General features: G+C 45.0%; 1 protein-coding gene across 18 annotated transcripts in view; it reads left to right on the forward strand.

The window, feature by feature from the left end:
- The first annotated feature begins 561 nt into the window (after positions 1-561).
- LOC108001457 (uncharacterized) overlaps positions 562-20,764 on the forward strand; it is a 35,375-nt gene continuing 15,172 nt past the window's right edge. For 8 of the 18 annotated variants that reach the window (XM_062080551.1, XM_062080556.1, XM_062080555.1 and 5 more), the window contains exons 1-2: positions 562-19,192; positions 20,381-20,537. In XM_062080551.1, coding sequence (XP_061936535.1) covers positions 562-1,506 — 945 coding nt within the window. In that variant the 3' untranslated portion in view covers positions 1,507-19,192; positions 20,381-20,537. Of the gene's footprint in view, positions 19,193-20,168; positions 20,298-20,380; positions 20,538-20,764 lie in introns of all 18 variants that reach the window. The other 10 variants (XM_062080562.1, XM_062080554.1, XM_062080561.1 and 7 more) reach the window with 5 other exon arrangements.

A 20,764-nucleotide genomic window follows, 5' to 3' on the forward strand; every position in this document is an offset into this window, starting at 1 on the left:
CTTGGGCACAAGCCGCGTTTCGTAGCGCACGACACCAAGAGACACGAGCATACGAGACGACGGATCGTTTCCATCGCTTTCCTCTTGGACACGGTTCGAACGCACTCACAGGCGAGTTGTCACTTTTCTGGTCACTTGTATCACGAAATCTCTCCTCCAAAACCTTTCTCACAACACCTCTTTAATCCCTTCCTTCCTTCCTTCCTTCGTTCGTTCCTCTTCTTCTTATACGGAGAAGAAGCTGTTCCCTTTTTCTATGCTGGAAGCGTCGTCGTCCCGCGCGGCAGCAGCAGGCGGCGGTCGTCGTCGTGTTCTCTCCGCGGACAGAGAGGCAGACAGAGCGAGATTTCGCAGAGCGGCGGCTTGAACGGATTAGAAATTGTCGTGGCAGCCGCGATTCGCGCTCACACTTGAATTTCCCTCCTTCTCTCCCTCCTCTCCTGTTTTCCCTCTGTGCGTTTCGTCCCGTCTCGTCCCGTCCCGTCCCGTCTCGTCTCGTTCCGTTTGGTGCGCGATTTCGTTCCGAGCCGCCTCGACAATCACCGTGTTCCTTCCGCGGGAATGGTGGCGGCGATCGGAGAGCCTTACTCGCTTAGGAGAGAGAGACACACACACGCACGCGCGCGCGCGCGCGCACGCACGCACGCACAGTCGGTCCCGAGGAAACACGGTTCGCCACTCGGCAAAGTGGGACCAAATCCGAAAGCCGGCGGGAGAAAGACGAGGGGAGAGAGAGAGAGAGAGAGAGAGGGAGAGGGAGAGAGGGGGTGGAGGGAGGCAGAGAGATATTCGGGTATGCCCAGCCTTACGAGACAGGATCGGATTTTAGCGCGTTCCGCACGCGCTCCCGCGAGCCCAACTCGGCGGTTTCAACTTTTACTTTCAGCTCTTACACAACGCAGCCCGCTCTTGCTTCGAGTACGTAAGCGGCAACCGAGCGCAAACGTAGTGGTGGTGGTGGTTGTGGTGGTAGTGGTGGTGGTTGTGGTGGTGGTGGTGGTGGTGGTGGTGGTGGTGGTAGTGGTGGTCTTTCGCTCTTTCGCTTCCAATCTTCTTCTCCTCCTCCTTCTTCTTTCCACCTTTCCTCTCTTCCTCCCCCTTCTTTCTTCTTGCTCTTCTTCTTCTTCCTTCTTCTCTTTTTATTGTTTTTTCCCTCCTTTCTCTTCCTTTCTCTCCTTTTCACGATTTCACGATTTCACTATTTCTTTCTCTCTTTCTCTTCCTCTCCGTTTGTCGTCGAGCAGAAACGAATCTCCAGCCGATCCTGTCGATTCGATTTCCCGACATCCGTCGTGTTCCGATATCGGGCACCGAGAATTAATAAAGGAGTTTTGTCGCCAAATATCCTCGCGAGATATCCTTCCTTTCTTCCTTTTCCTCTTCTTCTTCCTCTTCCTCTTCCTCTTCTCTGGGATTCGAATAATAATAATAATAATAACGAGAACAACAATAACAACAACAACAACAATAACAACAACGACGACGACGACGAGGAGGAGGATATAACGAAGGTGGTTCGATACGACGGAGAGGCAGACTCTCGTCCGAAGAAGCACGTGCGTGGACGAAAGCACGTGCGGATGAGCACGTGTCCGGTGTTTTCGTTCGGCAAGAACGCGCACTCGGATCGCGCTGATAACGAAGCGACCGACGACGTGCGCTTTGCCAACCGATGCGCCCGAGATAGTTGTGTCGTCGTCGTATAATCACAGAGGGAAATATTCGCGACGGTGAAAACGGTGACGAGCCTATCGGTGTCGACGTACTCCTCCCATTGGATGTTGGAACCCGGAAGCGATCAGAGGCCACGTGGCCTTCACGACGACGAACGCTCGCTATCGAAACGTATACCGTACGTACGACGAACGAACGACGAACGACGAACGAACGAACGAACGAACGAACGACCACGACCACGACAATGAGGATCGGCGTAACGACGGCAACGGATCGCCACGACAAACGCGATAAAAACGTCGCGTTGACAAGTAGTCGGCCGCGATTGGCTTTCACGAATTTTTGTTTTCTCACTCACTTGTGAACGCGCACACGCGGGCGAGCGGCGTGTGCGGCCGGGGTTATACACACGCGCGCGCTCACACTTGTTCTATTTGCACAGAAGCGACCACCACACGTGTATCCGCGATCGGCCAACGATATATGTTTTTCGCGCGCGATCTCTCTCTCTTTTTCTCGCTTGGCCGGAGGAGGACTTCTTCAGGGAGAGAGGGTCTCTTCCGGTCTCCGCGGTGTGTCTCACTGCTCCTCGCTCCGTCGTAACTTTTGCGCAAACCCGGGACCCTCTCTTGCTCTTTTACCTCTCTCTCTCTTTCTTTCTTTCTCTCTCTCTCTCTCCTTCCTCCTTTTCTCTTTTCCTCTTTCTCTCCCTCCCTCTCTGTCTCTATCTCTACCGCTCTATCCTCGTCCAGCCTATGGTAGTTTCTCTCTTTCTCTATTTCCCTCTCTCTCTCGTTTCCTCTCTCTTCCTCCGCTTGGTCCTAGGTAAACGCGGAGAGAGGTAGAGACTCTGGGCAGTCGACGAGAGACTACGATGGTAGTGGTGGTGGTGGTAGTGGTAGTGGTAGTAGCGGTGGTGGTGGTGGTGGTGGTGGTGGTGGCGGCAGTAGTAGTGACGATGGTGGTGGTTGATGCGATTCGCCGATTGTGATGGTGGTGGTAGTGCACGAATACCGGTCGAAACGCGCGTATATACTATTCACCGATCGGAACGTGGCAGGACGGTGACAGTGACGATAATGGTAACGGTGGTAGTAGTGACTCTCCACGATGACGACGACGAAGACGACGACGACGACGACGACGACGACGACGAAGACGACGACGATGAAGACGACGACGATGAAGACGACGACGACGACGACGATGATGGTGGTGGTGGTTGGTGGTGGTGGTGGTGGTGGTGGTGGTGGTGGTGGTGGTTGGTGATGGTGGTGGTGGTGGTGGTGGTGGTGGTGGTGGTGATGGTAGAGAAGAGGCCAGGTGGGCCCCGTGGCTTAGAGGCGAGGCCAGAAAGGGTTGAGGGTCCGAAAAGCACGGTTCTCTCTCTCTCGAGAACTGGCGGCGGAATACTCACGCTAGAGAGGAGACCTCGCGAGCCTCGTGAGTTGGTTTGTAAAGGGACCGTAGTATTGGTTCCTCGTCGAGTGGCACCTCTCTTCTCTTCTCTCTTCCTCTCTTACTCGCTCTCCCTCTACCTATCTCTTTCCTGCGCTTACTCTTTCCTCCCACCATATTGCCCCTCCACCTACCACACCACCTTCCTCCACTCTCCCTTTCCCCACTGGTGCTCTCACTATTACATTACAAATAGCTCTCTTGCCTAGGCCACGTTTGTGAGGTGTTGCTCCTTCCGTGTACGTTTATATATTCGCTTCGACTTGCGTGTTGTGTGTGTGTGTATGCGTGCGTGTATGCGTGCGTGCGTGATCACAAACGCGCCTCGATTCACGTGTGGAGCCTGTGCTTGTATTCCACGATGCACATGCACCAACTGTCGTACGATAAGAGTACAGACTTTGTCTCTATCTTCTTTCTCTCCATCTTTTTCTTCTCATTCCCTCCCTCCCTCCTTCCCTACCTACCTACCTCCCTTCTACGCACTCCCACTCTCTCTCTCTCTCTCCCTCCGTTTTCCGCCTTTTCTTTCTCGCGTTTCTCCGTCTAGCGCAACACATACGTGTACGTGTTTCTCGTTTCCCAGTGTGCACACGCACGCGACTCACACACCGATAATTGCAACCGCTCTCCGTACTCTTTTATTCTCATCCTCGTCGCTCGATAGTAGGCTTCTTTGTCACGGTAATGGTGTAATACAAGGCTCCGCTCGTGCTCGTGCACGTAATACGTAAGAATGGAGCGAGAGAGCTCCGCACCAGACCCTCGTAAACTTCTCCTTTTCTTTCTTTCTTTCTTTCTTTCTTTCTTTCGTTTCGTTTCGTTTCGTTTCGCGTTTCCTTTCTCCTCTTTCCTTCCATCCCAGCTCTCTCTCTACCCCTCCCTTCTCCCCATACCTTGCAACACCCAACGTTTCCGTTCTTTCCGTCCGTCCTCCCCTGTACCTACCTTTTTCTCCCGTGTGAGTGAGCGCGTGCATGGGTGTGCGTGCGCGTCCACCGCGTCTATCTCTCGCGCGTATAGTCATTTCCATCCCGTTCTCAACGCCTCTTCCGTCTTTCTTTATCGTCGCTTTTGAAACTTTATCTTTTGCTTTTCACTGCCCTCCCTTCATCCCTCCCGCTCCCACTCTTTGTCTTTCCCGCTTCTTTTCTTACTCCGCCTCGATCCTCCTTGCGAACGCGCTTGCGCGCGCCTCTTCAGTCTCTCGCGACTCGACCAGATAGAACGTTACGTTTTCACCCTCCCCCTTCCTTTCTCGACTTCGCTCTTTCTCTCTCTCGCGCCGACCTTCCAACCCGCGTCTATTCTCTCCACGCCACCTATAACTCCCACGTGCTTTCTCCTTCTTCTCCTTCCTCCTCCTCCTCTCTTTCTTCGTCTCCTTCTTTCCTTTTAAAAAACTTTTTGGCCCGCGACCGACGCACCGTCCTCCTCCAATCGGTTGGCGCGCGCCACCGATTGCGCGTACGACGTATCTACCTCTTTTTCATCCGGAGAATTATGTCGTTGCTCCAGTTATGCATCGGAAACGCTTTCAGCCGTGATCGATAGTGAAATGCTTGAATGACTCGCTGGTAAACACCTACTGCTTCCAGCTTCCTCCGCGTTTACTTTGATTACGAGTTTAGCTCGTCTTATTAAACCATTCTTATTATCGTTGGATCAAAAACGGAGGCTTTAAACGGTTTTCGAAACGTATCGTTAACGTATTAAATTCCATATATATATATATGGATGGTTATTCTTTTTTCTCCTTTTCTTTCATTGACTCGTCGACTCGTGACTCGTGTTAGATTCGTTTCATTAAAGAAACCTCTTTTTAGCTCGCGAACGTTTTACTTTTCATTCGTACTATTTATAAACATTCTTCGAAAGAATTTCATGGCCGACTGGTGTGTGCGGCTTGAATTCGAGTCGGTGCACCAGGTATGCGATTGTTTCGTCGTTCCTCTTTCTCTGCGTGGCCGGCTCGCACGCGGGCAGCTATTATACGCCATTCGGTAGATTCGGTCAACGATGTATCACGCTTGTGTGTCCGGAGATTACGGCGCACGGGGCCTGGCTATACTTAGAGCGGTAGACGAATTTCGCTTCGAGGGACGGAGTACGAAAGGAGGTCGAGAAACAGCTGATGCGATATGCGTTGCGCTGCGATTAATCTCTCCCTCTCTCTTCCTCGCTATCACGACACTCGTATGTTTGACTCGAAGTTTTCATTCTTGCCGAGCCATTCTTATCGAGCCGTTCATCGTTATTTTCGCACGTAATGTGCACAATTTTCATTCAATCTATATAAAGATTCCGTATCTTCCGTATATTCTTTTTAGCTTTACATTTTCTTTTCTATAAACGCGTAAACATCCGCAGTCCGACGAGATTCGAGCTACCGCGCGACACACGTGTTGGGGAGAGAATAATCGGTTGGCGCACCGCCAATATTTTTTCCAAACAAAAGATCGTCTCGCACGATTCTCTCGATATATGGAATACATGATAAAGAAAGGAAGGAATATATATATATTAATCGCCAGCCGTAATTGCAGTTTTTTTTTCTTCTTTTCGATCGTAAGGAGCGTGACAAAGAGAGAAACAAAGAGTTGAAATAACGCGAGAGCCTCGGTACGAACATTACGCGGCCTCGTTCGCTTTTATTTCGCGATTCGAAGCGGCGCGAGACGGTCCAAGACGTGGTCGTAGAGGGTTCCACCGTCGTTTCCACCCGCGTCCTCATCCTTCCCTCCTCCCTAGGTCGAATTAATTCGATCGGCCACCTTCTTCTTTTTTTTTTTTTTTCTTTTATCACTCCATATATCCCCCTCCCACCAAACGTTTACCCAACGTTTACGTGACTCGAAACGAACGCTCGAGAGGAACTATTTAAAAAATAGTTGATTTTACGCGCCATAAATAAAAAAAGGAATCGGTAAACAAATTCATCCACGTTGCTGTTGTTGTTATTTCCTCTTATTACCTTTTATTATTCGCGACGAATTTTATAATACTCGCTCCTCGAAGGATCAACAATAATAATCGGCTCGAATCCTCCCGTTAAACGTCAAATATTTTGCGCGCGTACATCATCATTATTATCATCATTATCATCATCACGCGTAATAATTGCCGAGGAAATTGATTAATTCGCGCGCGGCCGAATAGAATTCGCGGCGGGCCCGCTCTGGCGTCGAGTTATCGGGCTCGATACTATTTATTTATTTATGGTGCGGTCTAAATTAAAAGCGCGTCGAGAAGGCCAAACGCCTTGCGTAATCGTTACAGGGAACACGCGGCTGTTTATCATTACGTGCGAAAGATAGAAGGAAGTGGCGGAGGAGGAGGAGGGAGCAGGGGCGGGGGAGGGGAGGAAGGAGGCGCGTGGGGAGGGAAATGGGGGGGAAGAAGGAAGTGAGAGAGAAAGAAGAGCGGGGAAAAGAGGAGAGGTTACGGCTGCAAGGTCCTCTCCAACCTCGGCGTGCGATTAAACGGCACGCTCTGCCGTTTCTCTCCCTTTCCCTTTCGTTCTTTCCATCCTCCCTGTTTATCCCCCCGTTTATCAAGGATCTCCTCCGTCGACTTTAACTCTCTCTCTATTTCTCTCTCTCTCTCCAGAAGCGAATCTCACGCTTTTAACGTATACTTGAATCTCTAATTCTGTTAAGCTGGAAGGGCGAGAGAGGAGAAATTCCGTTGACGCGGCGCGCAGAAACGATGGAGCAACACCCCTCCGCTCTCACCCTCCCCCTCCCCCTCTTTCCATTCTTCCTCGGCCTCCGTGCGAAGCCGGCTCGCACGATCTTGTACTTACTTGCACCTTTCTCACAAACGAGAGTCTAGCCTTCTTTCCTTTCCTTTCACTGGACGATCGTTGCCGCGGAGGAAGGAAGGGGGGAGGAGGAGGAAGAGAAAGAGAGAGACTCGGGGATAAAAGAGAGGGGAGGGAGAATGAGAGAAATAGAAAGACGAGATCCAGTTCGACCGTGTACGGGTTAGATCCTCTCCTCCTTTTTTCGGCCTCGTATATTTTCGAGAGGTGGCTCGTTTCATTGCGAAATCCGGTTTGCTTCCTGCCAAGTGGAGAGGAAGCCAAGGGTGGAGCGGGAAAGCGAGTGAGAGAGGGGAGGGAGGGGTGAGCGCGAGCAGCGGAGGGCTGGCGACCAAGGAAAGGAAAGGAAAGGAAAGGAAAGGAGGAGGAGGAGGAGTCTTAGGAAAAGGGGAGGCAGGGAGGGATCTTTCTTTGCTCCTGCCTCCCTCCCTCCTCTCCCTCTTTTCCATTAGCGCTCCGTCCACGTGTTGCTGAATCGTTGTTGCTGCCGAATAAAGCGGAGAGATCGCTGCTACCACCTCGACCGGTAGTAGTTGGACCACCGATGCGCGTCACGCGCCTCCTCCTCCGTGTAGGTGACGAAGCTCGAACGAGAGAGAGAGAGAGAGGAGGTGGTGATCGCCTTTCAAGGTTGCCTTCTCGTTCATATACTATATATATATGATATACTCGAGATCATCTCGAACGATTTTCTTAGATGCGTGTACGTCGTGTGCACACAGGTAGATGCTCGTCTCAGATAAGATTATTCGATTTTGAACGAGATCAATTTGTTGTTGGCATTTTCTTGAGATTTTTTCTCGATGAGGAGGAGGAGGAGAGAGAAAGGGGGGAATGGGAATTTCCTCGGAACGGCCGCGCCCCATCCACGGTTCGAGGAAAAAAATCTTTCCATCTCCTTTCGCATCGTCGCTTGCAACGGACTTACGTCATTTATGACGCTTTGTCTTCCTGCTTCGAGTACGTTCGTTATGCGCCTTTGCCCCCCCCCGAATCGGTTTCCACGGGGAAATTTAATTTGTTAAGTGTCGATGAGGCATCCAGGAGAAGGGGAGTAAAAAAATGCCGCGATAAGTAATACCGCACGATTGATGAAAAAAAAAAGAGAAATAAAAAATACTTAGGTTTCTCCGTGTGGAAAGATACGGCGTCTCTAAAACCAGAACAAGGTTGTGCAATCGTATGCACTGTGCGTGTGTGTGTGTGCGCGCTCACATTGATAGGCGACTATATTTTCGCCCAATTTGATAAAACCTGGTAAATCGTAATTCATCGTTTCTCTCCAATGCGCGACCCTCCTTCTTTCTTTCTTCCTTTGCCTCGAGTCACTCGAGGTTTTATTAATATTTTCGTAATTAAGAACGATTAAAAGCGGGGTTTTCAAACATGCTCGTCGAAATGGAAATTATTAGAATATTATTCTCGTTGTTATATCTCGAACGAGAAATTATCCAAGTTTAAACCGTTAAATCTTGCCCGATTCACCGACTCGATGCGTCGCGATACGCCGACGTGTATCTTTCCAGATAAAACGCGTAGCGCGTAACGTTCTCTCGTACACACGTTGTTCTAATAATAGCTGGCCGCGCGCAGGTGGATATATCTATTTACTCGCCTTTACGATCTTCGTTGCCCGCGAAAAAAACTTCCTCTTTCTCCCTTCCTTCTTCTTCTTCTTTCTTCTTTCTCCTTCTTCTTCTCGCGGAACGCTCGTAAAAAAGTGCCATTACGGAGCAGTGTTCTCAACATCGTTGCTCGAACAAATTCGTATATATCGTGTACTTCTTTTCCCATACATTCAAACTCGCTGCTCTCTACTTGCTCACGTCTCGCGGACGAAATTTAAAATCGACCAACGATCTTTTGCTTCCTTCCAAGTGTAATATACGAATCGATTCGAACGCAACGATAGCAGAAAGGGGAGGAAGAAAGAAAGAAAGAATATAAAATTCGGTGGATAAAAGAAGGTGGTGATGGTGGTTGTCATTCGTTCCTTGGCGAGGTAATAGAGTGTAGCAATAGCGTGGGCTGATGTCATACGGTAACCTTCTACTTTGCACGTACGTACGTACTTACGGTCTTGTCTTCTCGGAAAGAAGCGAGAGAGCCGCGTCGAGATCGAGAGAGAGAGAGAGATTTTTTCCCTCCCAATTAGCGTTTGGAATAATCGTATAGAGAGAGAGAGAGAGAGAGAGAGAGAAATGGTACGCGCATAGAGGAGAAAAGAAGGAAAGCGATCGTTTGCTTCTCGTTACGTAATATTATTATTGCGTAATAATAATTTTCCTATATATATATACCTTCGTTTACTCGATCGATCAAATCGTTAATCGTGATTAATCCGTGACGCGTCGCCAATGTTTTTTTCTTTTCGATTTTATATATATATATATATATATATATATATATAGTCGGGTTATATCGTTTCGCTGAATTTTCCAGCCGACTTAGAATCGTGAAAAGAATCGGGCGCGCGTTTGTTCGTGACGAATTTTCAACGTCGAGTTAACGATGCCCGATAACGCGATCCCTTTTCCACGGAACGTGTTCGCGGATAATGGGCCCCTCTCTCTCTCTCTCTCTCTCTCTCTCGTCTCGTTTCGAAGAGGAAAAAGAAGAAAGGAGGAGAAAAATATTCCATAGTATTCCTTGGAATATAGAACGATATGTAGTGGGCTTCTGGAAACAATGGTTTCTCTCGGTCGCGAGAGAGAGAGAGAGGAGGAGGAGGGGAGGGGAGGGGGCAGTCAACGTCGACGCAATCTATCGAATCGAATACTCGGCGGAGGTGGGGGTGGGTCGGCGAGCTAGTGTTGTTCCTCTTTTAAAAAGAAAGAACCGGGGAACCGGGTAAATGGAACAATAATATAACAATCGAGAGCGAATTTTTCTTTCCTCTTATTTCTCATTCGCTCTCGTACCTGAACAATGACGCGGTTAACGTGTAAATAAAACGAGCGAGAGAGAGAGAGAGATTTCTCGAGAACCAAATGTTGGAGCGTCGTGGTCATGGTGTTTCTTTTCCTTTTCTCTTCTCTTTCGCGCGTGTCGACCAGGAATACCTCGTTCGTTGGAAGTCGTTGTGACACCATCGACACGTGGAGACCGCGTTTCCACGAGGTGGTTTTCCTCTTCCTGAAACGGGGGCGCTTTTTCCCCCTTCTTTCCCTCTCCTCGCGCACGGGAAGAGGAGAGGAGATCTCTCTCCCTCCCCTCTCGATCGGCGGCCGATCGAGCCAGGCCAGACGCGGCACGGCGGCATTGCAGCGGCATTACGGATCATTATGTAATGTTCATAATGTTATGTGAACGTTTTACATTCGACGCCTTGCACCACTGCGGTCTCAAGGTCTTTACATTGTTGTTTGTACAACGAGTTAACGCGTCGACGCGATCCAGGGACGCGTACGCGCGCTCCTGGAGAAAATTCTGCTCCCCTCCCCTCGCCCCCTCCCTTCCCTCCGTCCTTCCCCAGGCAACCGAGCGTCTCGCGTATTGCGTATTAATTTCTTCCGTTCTTTCATGATCGGATCATCTCGATTTGTTCCACGATTTTATTTCGTCTCGTTTCTCGACCGATTCAACGTCCGTTTCATCTTAATTTCACGCTTTTCGGCCAATTTAATTCCTCCTCGAATCTCAACTAATCGTCTCGCCTTCCTTTTAGTTTCCTCTTATTTCCTGGTCGTAAAAAAAGAAGTAAACAGGAACGAATCGAGAGGACAGAATTATTTTCTTATTGTCTCTTCTGAAGAACGTATATGATAAGAAAAAGAGACAAAAATCGAAGTCGTTATTATCGAAGTGTTTTAAATGGTTCAGTTTGAAGAAATTTTTGAAAATAAATCGTCTACGAGTTTCTCACGTGAATCTGAACGAAGCGTGTAACGAATAATCGAAATTCAAAGTTTTGACGTACAATTTGAAAAATTAATTTTCAAACTCACGTCTCCTCCTTCGTCTCTTAGAATCACTCTTAAACGAGTCGAGTCGTTACATCGATCGATTCTCGTCCCTTCCTCTCACCCTTCCTCTTGGAGAAGAAAATGTTGGAGCAGAGGGAAGGGGGGAGAGAGAGAGAGAGAGAAAAAGATAACCTTGGACCGTTAAAATTGCAAAGGGATCGAAAGGAGCCTTGGACAGAGGCTTCTTCCTCCTCCTCCTCCTCTCTTCTTCTCCCAAACCCTTTCCCTTTGCTCGAATTGGTCGCAATGATCCCTCTCCCTCCCCTCGAGTGTCAACAAAGCGTGGAAACAGAGAGAGAGAGAGAGAGCAATAATCGTTTCCTTCCAGGTTGGAAAAGTTTTCCAGGAAACGTCGTAAACGTTAATTACAAACGAGCCAGGTATAAATATATATTTATGTGTGTGTGTGTAAAGGGTTAACGAGGAGAAAAATCGTTTCCCTCTCGCACAAAGGAAGTTTTCCCAACAGCGTCTTCGAAACGATCTTCGAAAAGCTCCCCTCAACCGTCATTTGCATTCTTGTCGAGATTATATTTTCGAACGAGTTTCGAACGAGGCTCTTACTTTTCCAAAATTTCCAAAATTTCCTCTCCGTTCGAGAGAAGAGAAGGTTATATATAAAAAGAGGAGAGAGAGAGAGAGAGGGGAGATTAGATCGTTAAACACGCTGCACGCCTTCTTCCAACCAGATGTTATTATCGATAACGCTTGAAAACGAGCTTTATTATTATTATTATTATTATTATTATTCGATTTTTTCTCTCGAGTATGCGTGTATTCGAGCGGCGTTGCAATTATCCTCTGCATACGAAACGTGTGAAGAAAGCGTTCTTCTTCTATTTCTTTCCTTTTCTTTTTCTCTAATCTCTTCGACGATTAATAGAAACAGCGTAGAGGAAGGAGAAGAGAAATTTGTAAAATAAGATTATTGGCTCCATGGAAAAAATCTCAGGTGTTCTTTTTCTCTCTCTCTCTCTAAGCGTTCTCGAGGAGGGGAGGAAAGGAAGGGAAACGAGGGAGGAGGAGGATGCTTTCATTCACGCGGCGGCGTGCTCTTTTTTTACGATATACTTCGCTTCCGCGCGTGGGAAGGGTTTTATCGGGTGAGGGAAAAGAGGAGGATATATATATATGTGCAGTGTCTCGTCAGATTTTCAAAGTTGCTTGAAATTGTGCTTTCGTGACCAGGTGACATTTCATTCGACTGATGATAGCCTTTAAAGGTTAATTGCGATTCTTCGACCATAAAATAAATAATTGCCGAGTATTATGGAATCAACTTTCTTCCTTATTTTGAAATAATCCCCGACCGGGTGTCTCCTCCTCCTCCTCCTCCTCCTTTCTACTTTCATCGAAATTTTTATCTTCCGTTAAAGAGAGAAGATGCTCGATATATCACGAGAAATCGTCGTAGGATACGCGAAAGAGAGAGAGAGAGAGAGAGATAAAGTGGTAAAGAAGGGGAGGAAAACACGACGAATAGTCGGCGCGCGCGTATACATTCTGATAAGGTGTTATCGTGTGAAAGCACCGTGGCCTACTTATACGCGGTGCGTTGCCGGCCGTGTTACGCGTCTCTCCAACGTTTTACGCTGATCGCGCCTCTCTCATCGTTCGGCGACGCACGCGCCCCACGCGTCGTGCCGTTGCAATCGCGAGTAAATTCTATCCGCGCGCCGATCGAGATAAACTTTCTATTTTATTTCCCCCCTCCGCCCCCTCTCTCGCTCGTTTTCGAGGCGATTCTCGGTTATCGCTCGAATTTTCGTTCGCGTCGCAGTTGATCGCCGCGAAGAACAGAGGCGGATCAGCTTCAATTTCTGGCCGACCCAATTTCGCAATCCCCGTATGTATACGCGTACGCTTACGTACGCGGTGGCTCGTAGTGCATACGCGGCTAAGATTCAACGCGAGGCTGTTATCGAATCTCCTTTTCTTTCTCGCTCCTCCTTCATTATCGTACTCCTCTCTCGATTCTATTCGACCGAGTCTCGCAACAGATTTTCGCTCGATCAGTCGGATCGAGAACGATAATTTTCCACGACGAATTTTTCCTTCCTTCCTTCCTTCCTTTCGTTACACCAGATGCTAATACGAAGCGTATTCTGTATTTATCGAGCTTCGTAGTTTAATGCTACGTTATGCATGCCACACTTCAAACTTTTATATATATATACGTATATGCGTGTATAACTGTGCAGCAATGTTTCGAACGTTGCCTCGTTTCGCGCTCGTGGCGACATCTGCGACGCCGCGTCTTTTCTCCTTTTTTCGATCGCACGTAGGAGTAACGATGTATTATAATAATAATAATAATCTTGGAGAGGAGGGAAAAGAAGAAGGAAGGAGAAAGAGAGAGAGGGAGAAAAATCGATTTTCATCGTCGGTAATGCAGCACCAATTAGTATGAATCATTTTTATACACGGACGCAACGTTATTTTTTTTTTTTTTTTTTTTTTTTTTTGCGCATAAGAAAAATCTACATTCTTATCTCTCGAGCCGCGCATAATGTTGCTTCAACGCGAGCGTTTATATACGCGTGCAATAAAATTAACCGGCGGCGAGAAGAGCGCCGTGCTAAAATTCGTTTAAAATGCGTTTAACGCCTGCTGCTATTTACGTCCGCGATTGCTAACGTGGATTACGCAATATCATTAGAGACGGGACAACAAACATTTAGGCGGGATACCCGATTTATAACGGTGGACGTTCTTCTTAGAATGCTTTCGTTTCCCGTCGGAACAATTTGTTTTTACGATTTTCGAGAACGACGCGTGAAAATTGATCCATCCTTTTAACGTCCCAGCCAGGTTACGCATATTCGACTTATCGTCCAACGGAACGCTGCTCGATCGATCGTCACGCCTCGAACGTGTACAAATCGTGTAAACATTCTTTGTTCGCGCGGTACAATTCCATCTCGGAAGGAGAATTTTTCTATCTCGCTCGGCTAACCAATTACGCGTTCCGTTAACGCGTTCGTCCCGTAACGCCTCTCCACTTCACTTTCTTCCCTCTTCTCCTCGAAATTCGACCTCTTCTCCGTCGTTTATTTTGAGGGATCATCGGATAAAAGAAGACAGTTTCGATATAATATGAATCTTCTATGATATAATATACCAATCTCTCTCTCTCTCTCTCTCTTTTTTTTTCTATTGCGTATTCAATACAATCGTCGATACCTTAATCGATACCGCGCAATTACGTAATCGTGTGAAACGCGATTGGTTTTTCAAACGCGTCGCTCACGGCTTTTTCCCGTCCCGACGGACGACTCGTCGATGGAAGAAACGCAAAAAGTGACGTACCGTAACCGGGAGGAGGGTTAAAGCTCATTGGAAGAGAATCGGCGCGCGACAAAGTTGCAACCTTGGGGCCTCGAGTAGAAGATAGCAGAGGCATAGATAGCGAACAACCATCTAAGACAGAAACGCCGTAAAATGTAGCCTCGGCCAACTTAGGCATGGCCATAAACGACGTCGCCGGTTGGTAACCGGCCACGTTAAGGAGGTGAGAAAAGACCGAGGAAGAAGAATGGGCGAAACAGAGGAGGAGGAGGAGGAGGAGGAGGAGGAGAAATTTTACGATCGTTTTTTCGCCTAGACACAAGGGCTACGAAAAAAAATTTGATTGCTCTTTTTCCCCGAGCAGCTCCCGATCGTTCCTTTTCCAGAGCCAATTTATAAAGAGTTTCGTTCCGTATAAAAAGGAACAGGAAATCCCGCCTTTTAGATTTTAGGATTTCCGATTCTTTTTTTTTAAAGAACGCGCGGGAAAGGCGAGGAAATTTCGACCTTGCCGAAATATATTTGTAAAGGGCGATCGTTAAAGTCGAGAAATACGCAACATTGTTCGAAGCTGGAGGAAAAGTGCGAACGAAACTCCTTTTTCTCTCTCTCTCAGATCTGTCGAAAGACAGAGGCCAAAAAAAGGAGCACGGCCATGGCATTACGAGGCATTTACGAGCGACCGGCTGGAAATTATTCGGCCCGTTACCAGTCACAATACCAAGATTATGACAGTTTTTACACCAACCCTCTCTCTCCCTCTCTTCTCTCCATCCCCCTCCCACTCCTCCTCCTCCCTCACCTTTTTTTGTTTTTATTGTTACCACTGTCAAAGAGGTTTAAGGAAGTTGCCTGAGTTTTTGTCGAGTTACCTTCCCCCCCCCCCCTCCCCTCCTCTTCGCCAGAGGAAACCACCATCGCGTTATCCAAGACGATTTTCACTCTCGTTCGCTCCCCAAAAGAAGATCTTTTCTTTCGCGGTGTTTTTCATCCGTTCCTTTTTTTTCTCTTTCCCTTCTTCTCCTTTTCTTTTCTTTTCTTTTTTTGCTCCCGGAGGCGAGGAGGTTTTCCCTTAGTCTCCTTGAGTCTCCTCTCGCGCGCAGGGGATTAGAAATTGGCCTTCGTATTAAATGTCTTAAGGGCATCGCCGACACGGGAAAAGGGAGGGAAACGATTTTATTGCGCCTAACCTGAGCTCTCTCGTTCGCCGTGAGAAACTGTGTCGGTGAAATCGGGATTTCAGCAATTTTGCATTCGGATTCCTTGAGAAACGGATCCCCGATGGAACAAATGACGCGAATAAACGGAGATTGAAGGAAGAGAGAGAGAGAGAGAGACATTCTGGAAAAAATAAAAATATGCCTGTGTTTGTTGGAACTCTGTTACGCGGCTCTGCTCTTCGGCCAACGAATTTTGCGTACGGTCAGTATTTTCGTTAAAATAGTCGAGAGACGCGAATCTATTTAGGCGGCCTCACCTCGGTTTAGAGAAATGGGAGCAAGGTCCGGAAAGTTAGGAAGAGGTTGCTAAGGTGCAATAGATGGCTCGAAGCCAACTTCGGTCAAGTGACTAACTTACGAGAAAATAGATCGAAATAGGTGGAACGCGACCTACCACCTCCTTCCGAACCGATCGACCCCCTCCCCCCCCCCAAAATTTTCGAAATCTTTCCACCTGCGATTCCGCTCTTTCGAAACGGGAAAAAGAGAGAAAGGAAATTAAGAAGACGATTAAAAATTCGCGGATGTAACCCTTGCCTGCAATATTATGAGAGAGTGAATTGGGTGAAACTTTGTAACTCGAAAAGTTTACACGAAAAGTTCATTTCATATGCGATTCTTTTGTAAAACGCTCCTTCTATTCGGTTGGTAAACATTAACAATTACGTTGGTTCTTAATTGCGCAAGAATCTTTTTGCACCATGTTCATCGCAAACGGGAGTGAAATATATACAAAAAAGAAGGAAAATCAAATCTTCTCTCTCTTTCTCTCTCTCTTTATATATATATTTATCTCCGAAATATGGAAAAAGAAAAATTTTTAACCGAATTCCTCCGGTTACGTCGTTAATAATTTTTATCTTTAGAAATTCCTCGCAATTTGTCAACTTTTTTTCCTTTTTTTTTTTTTTTTAGCTCTCGATATCGCGTAGCCACGCTCTGGGACGAGTCGCGTTATCGCGTTGCGCGGTCGAGAAAGAAGGAGAGAAAGAGAGAAAGAGAGAAAGAGGCGATGGTGGGTGATCATTTTTGTTAGGAACAGGAAGCACTCACCTCGTTGCTCGAACGGAGCGCGGTACCTTCACCATCCCCTCCCCCCGGACCTTTTCGTCGCTCCAGGCATTTCTCTCCGTTGCTCCGGTTTCTCGCTGCCCTTTACTTTTATCGTCGATGCGCCTGCGCTGTGCACGCGCTGCGCACGCGCTGTATTCGTTATTCGTTGGTCGGATGCCATCGTAATTCGGGGGACGTCGAAACGTTTGAAAATTCGTTCGCGCTATTTGTCTTCATTCCGGCTCATTAGCCATTCTAATTTTATATATTGCCGGGAAAATAAGTTTAACGGAATAATAACACGTTCACCATCAATTACATCACCGTTATGCGGCGAGTTCTATTTCCAGACCATTGCATTACGAGAATGAGGCGAATTTACACGTCGGGATTTTTTCTTTTCTTCTCTTTTCTTTCGGACGAGGGGAGAATGTTGAACGTTTCTCAATTTCTCTTTTTCTCCACGTAATTTCGAAAAACTGCGTGTAAGGATTTTTTCTATTTAGATCCATGGGATTTTACGATTTTTGAAAATTTCAGAACGGATTTAGGAATATTAGGATTTCCTCTTGGCTCTCTACAATTTTGTAATCTAGATTCTCTTCGTACGATACAAATTTCATCGAATTTGCATGTTACGGTTTTCTGGTGTTCCTTTCAGGTTTCCATTGAATTTTACAATTTCGAAAATTTCCTCCAATTCACGTATTGGGATCTTCTCTTGTTTCTTTCAAGTTTCTGCAATTTTATAATTTCGAAATTTCTTTCCAACGATACAATCGAATTTACACGTCAGAATTTTCTTTTCTTTCATTTTCTAAAATTTTCTGAATATTTATAATTAGGATTTATGTTAGAATTTTCTGTTGTTCCACTTAAGCTTCTATTTTAACAATTTCTTTCTTACAATTGCATCGAATTTACGCTTTAGAATTTTCGTTCCGTTTAAGTTTCTACAATTTTATGATTTCGAAAATTTCTTTCCAACGATGCAAATTGCAATTGAATTTTCTTTTTCTTTCCATTTCTAAAATTTCATAATCCCGAAAATTTTCTTCGATGAAAATTCGATCGAATTTAAAAATTAGAATTTTCTTTTATTTCTTTTAGATTTTTATAATTTTATAATTTCGAAAATTTCTTTCCATTTAGCCTTTTCTAAAATTTCGTAACCCCGAAAATTTTTTTTGATGAAAACTCCATCGAATTTAAAAATTGGAATTTTCTTTTATTTCTCTTAGGTTTCTACAATTTTATAATTTCGAAAATTTCTTTCCAACGATGCAAATTGCAATTGAATTTTCTTTTTTAAAATTTCGTAACCCCGAAAATTTTCTTCGATGAAAACTGCATCGAATTTAAAAATTGGAATTTTCTTTTATTTCTTTTAGGTTTCTACAATTTTATAATTTCGAAAATTTCTTTCCAACGATGCAAATTGCATCGAATTAGGCTTTTTGTACCATTTCTTATAATTTTAATTAACCCCGAAAATTTTCCTCGAAAATGAAAACTCCATCGAATTTAAAAATTGGAATTTTCTTTTATTTCTTTTAGATTTTTACAATTTTATAATTTCGAAAATTTCTTTCCATTTAGTCTTTTCTAAAATTTCGTAACTCCGAAAATTTTCCTCGAAAATGAAAACTCGATCGAATTCACAAATTAGAAGCACGATTTCTTACGATTTCTTCTTTCGAACTCCTCCCTTAAAAATTTCCTTTCTCTCAGCCCAACCAACTTCCCCGTACGATGCGAATTCCATCGAACGTTCAGCATCCATTAAATTAAAAAATTTCTCCGTTCGCATCTCACTTTTCGCAATCCTTCAAAAAATTTCCCCCGAACGCTCCAAAAAAGATGAAATAAACAAATAGCACGAAGCCTTTTCCCAACCAACGAAACGAGTATACGGAACACGAGAGGAAGTGCGAGGATCGGCGGAAGAGGCGCGTTGAAGCACAAACAAAGATCCATCCCACCTTCCTCATCCGGTTCCCTCTGTCCTCGTTGAGGGGGCAGGTTAACGGGTTGCTCTCGGAGGAGGAATGTTTGCTTGCTTTACTTTCATTTTCGTTCGGTTTCGACGCGGCCACGAGCAAGCGTTACGTAAGGAGGGAAGAGGGGGAGGGGAATGCGCATCGAGACACCGATATCGAAAACGTAATAATAACGCCTCTTGTCATTTCGTCTTCCACCGCCTTCGTCTTCGACCTTTCGCCCCCCCCCCTGTCTCTCTCTCTTTCTATCGAGAGCACAATTCCTACCTGCCAAGAAAAACCTGCCTGAAATCTAGCCGGCCAAATATTTGCGCTCCCTCGGCCGCTCCACTGACCGACTGCCGAGTGTCGAACATCGATTCGCCCCGATCGATCCGCCCATTCTTTTCGCGCTATAATGTTGCACAATTTGGCAACCGTGTATACGCGCTCGAGCTTGATATATCCGGAACAACAGGTTGCGAGTGTTGGATCGTTAAAGTTTTAGAAGGGAAAATTCTAGAGATACTTCGATACTTTTCGTCGTTTGTGCTTCTCGTATCGTTAATTGATCGTCGTTGGGACGGGTGGAATGGGTATTGTGTTTGATGGGGAAGAAGATTGGAGAGAAGAAGTGGGAAAATTGGAGAGTTTTTTTTTTTCTTTTCTTCTGTCTTTAAGTGGGTATATTTAAGAAGAAGAGAATATGAATGTAGATTAATTGAGAGGGTGAGAGTATTTCTTCTTTTCTTCTTCCTATATTAATGTATTGATATATTATTCTATATATAATATATATTTAATATATTTAATATATGATATATTATTCTGTATTAAGAAGAAGGAGAGAAAATGAACGTAGATTAACAGAAAAATAATTTAATGGGAAAAATTGGTGAAGAGTATTTTACGTAAATTAACAAGAAAGTTTAATGGAAAAAACTGAACAAAAGTATTTTTTCTTTTCTTCTTTTTTAGTAAGTGGATACATTTAAGAAGGAGAGAAAATGAACGTAGATTAACAGGAAAGTTTAATGGGAAAAATTGGTGAAGAGTATTTTTTCTTTTCTTCTTTCTATATTAATATATTAATATTTTATTCTATATATAATATATATTTAATATATTTAATACATAATATATTATTCTATATTAAGAAGAAGAAGAGAAAATGAACATAGATTAACAAGAAAATAATTTAATGGGAAAACGAGAATATTTTTTCTTTTCTTCTTTCTATTTTAATACATATATTATTCTGTATCAAGAAGAAGAAGAGAAAATGAACGTAGATTAACAGAAAAATAATTTAAGAAGAAAAACTGAACGAGAATATTTTTTTCTTCTTTCTATATTGAGAAAATGAACATAGATCAACAGGAAAGTTTAATGGGAAAAACTGGACGAGAGTATTTTTTCTTCTCTTCTTTTTAGTAAATGAGTATATTTAAAAAGAAGGGGAGAAAATGAACGTAGATTAATAGGAAAGTTTAATAACTTTAATCGCAGGGGAGAATATTTCTCCTTTTCTTTTTTTTCACTATATTTAAGAAGAAGAAGAAGAAAAAGTAAACGTAGATTAACAGAAAAGTTTAATAACTTTAGTTTAAAAAATGAGAAAAATTGGGCGAGAATACTTCTTCTTTTCTTCTTCTTAAAAGTAAATGAGTAAATGAGTACATTTACGAAAAGAAAATAAATATAGATTAACCTGAAAGTTTAAAAAAACTGGATGAGACTATCTCTTCTTTTCTCCTTTTTACTATATTTAAAAAGAAGAAAAGAAAATGAACGCAGACTAACAGAAAACCAACCTTAATAACTTTGATCCCAGGTACGACAGTATTTCTTCTTTTCTTCTTTTCACTAAACATTTACAATACATTTAAAATAAACATAGAAATTCATTGATCGCAGGGAGGAGAAAAAGAAAAACGCAAAAAACTGGACTGGATAATTATTCATTTTCTCCCCTCCCCCCCTTTTACTCTTTTACTCAGATGGAAACTGCGTGGAACGAGACGTGTGCCGAAGGAGAGGAGGGCGCGATTGGCACGATTTTCGTGTCTACGAGGTATGGTAAAACAAGGTTAATTCAGCGGCGTTTGTTGCTCGCAATAAACACGGCTTTCAAAGAGTGTCGCGAACGACGCATTTAGAAACGATGCTCCCGTTTCGAGAGAGCTAGAGTTAAGGTCGGCCTCGGATCATCGGTGACTCGACGTGTCCTCATAGAGAACAAGCCCGCAACCTTCTCCTCCAGAGAGCGCATTCTCTCCGTCCCCCCTTTGGAAGTCTCGT

The sequence above is a fragment of the Apis cerana genome, linkage group LG10 (assembly GCF_029169275.1).
Source record: "Apis cerana isolate GH-2021 linkage group LG10, AcerK_1.0, whole genome shotgun sequence".
In the NCBI taxonomy this organism is placed as follows: Eukaryota; Metazoa; Arthropoda; class Insecta; order Hymenoptera; family Apidae; genus Apis; species Apis cerana.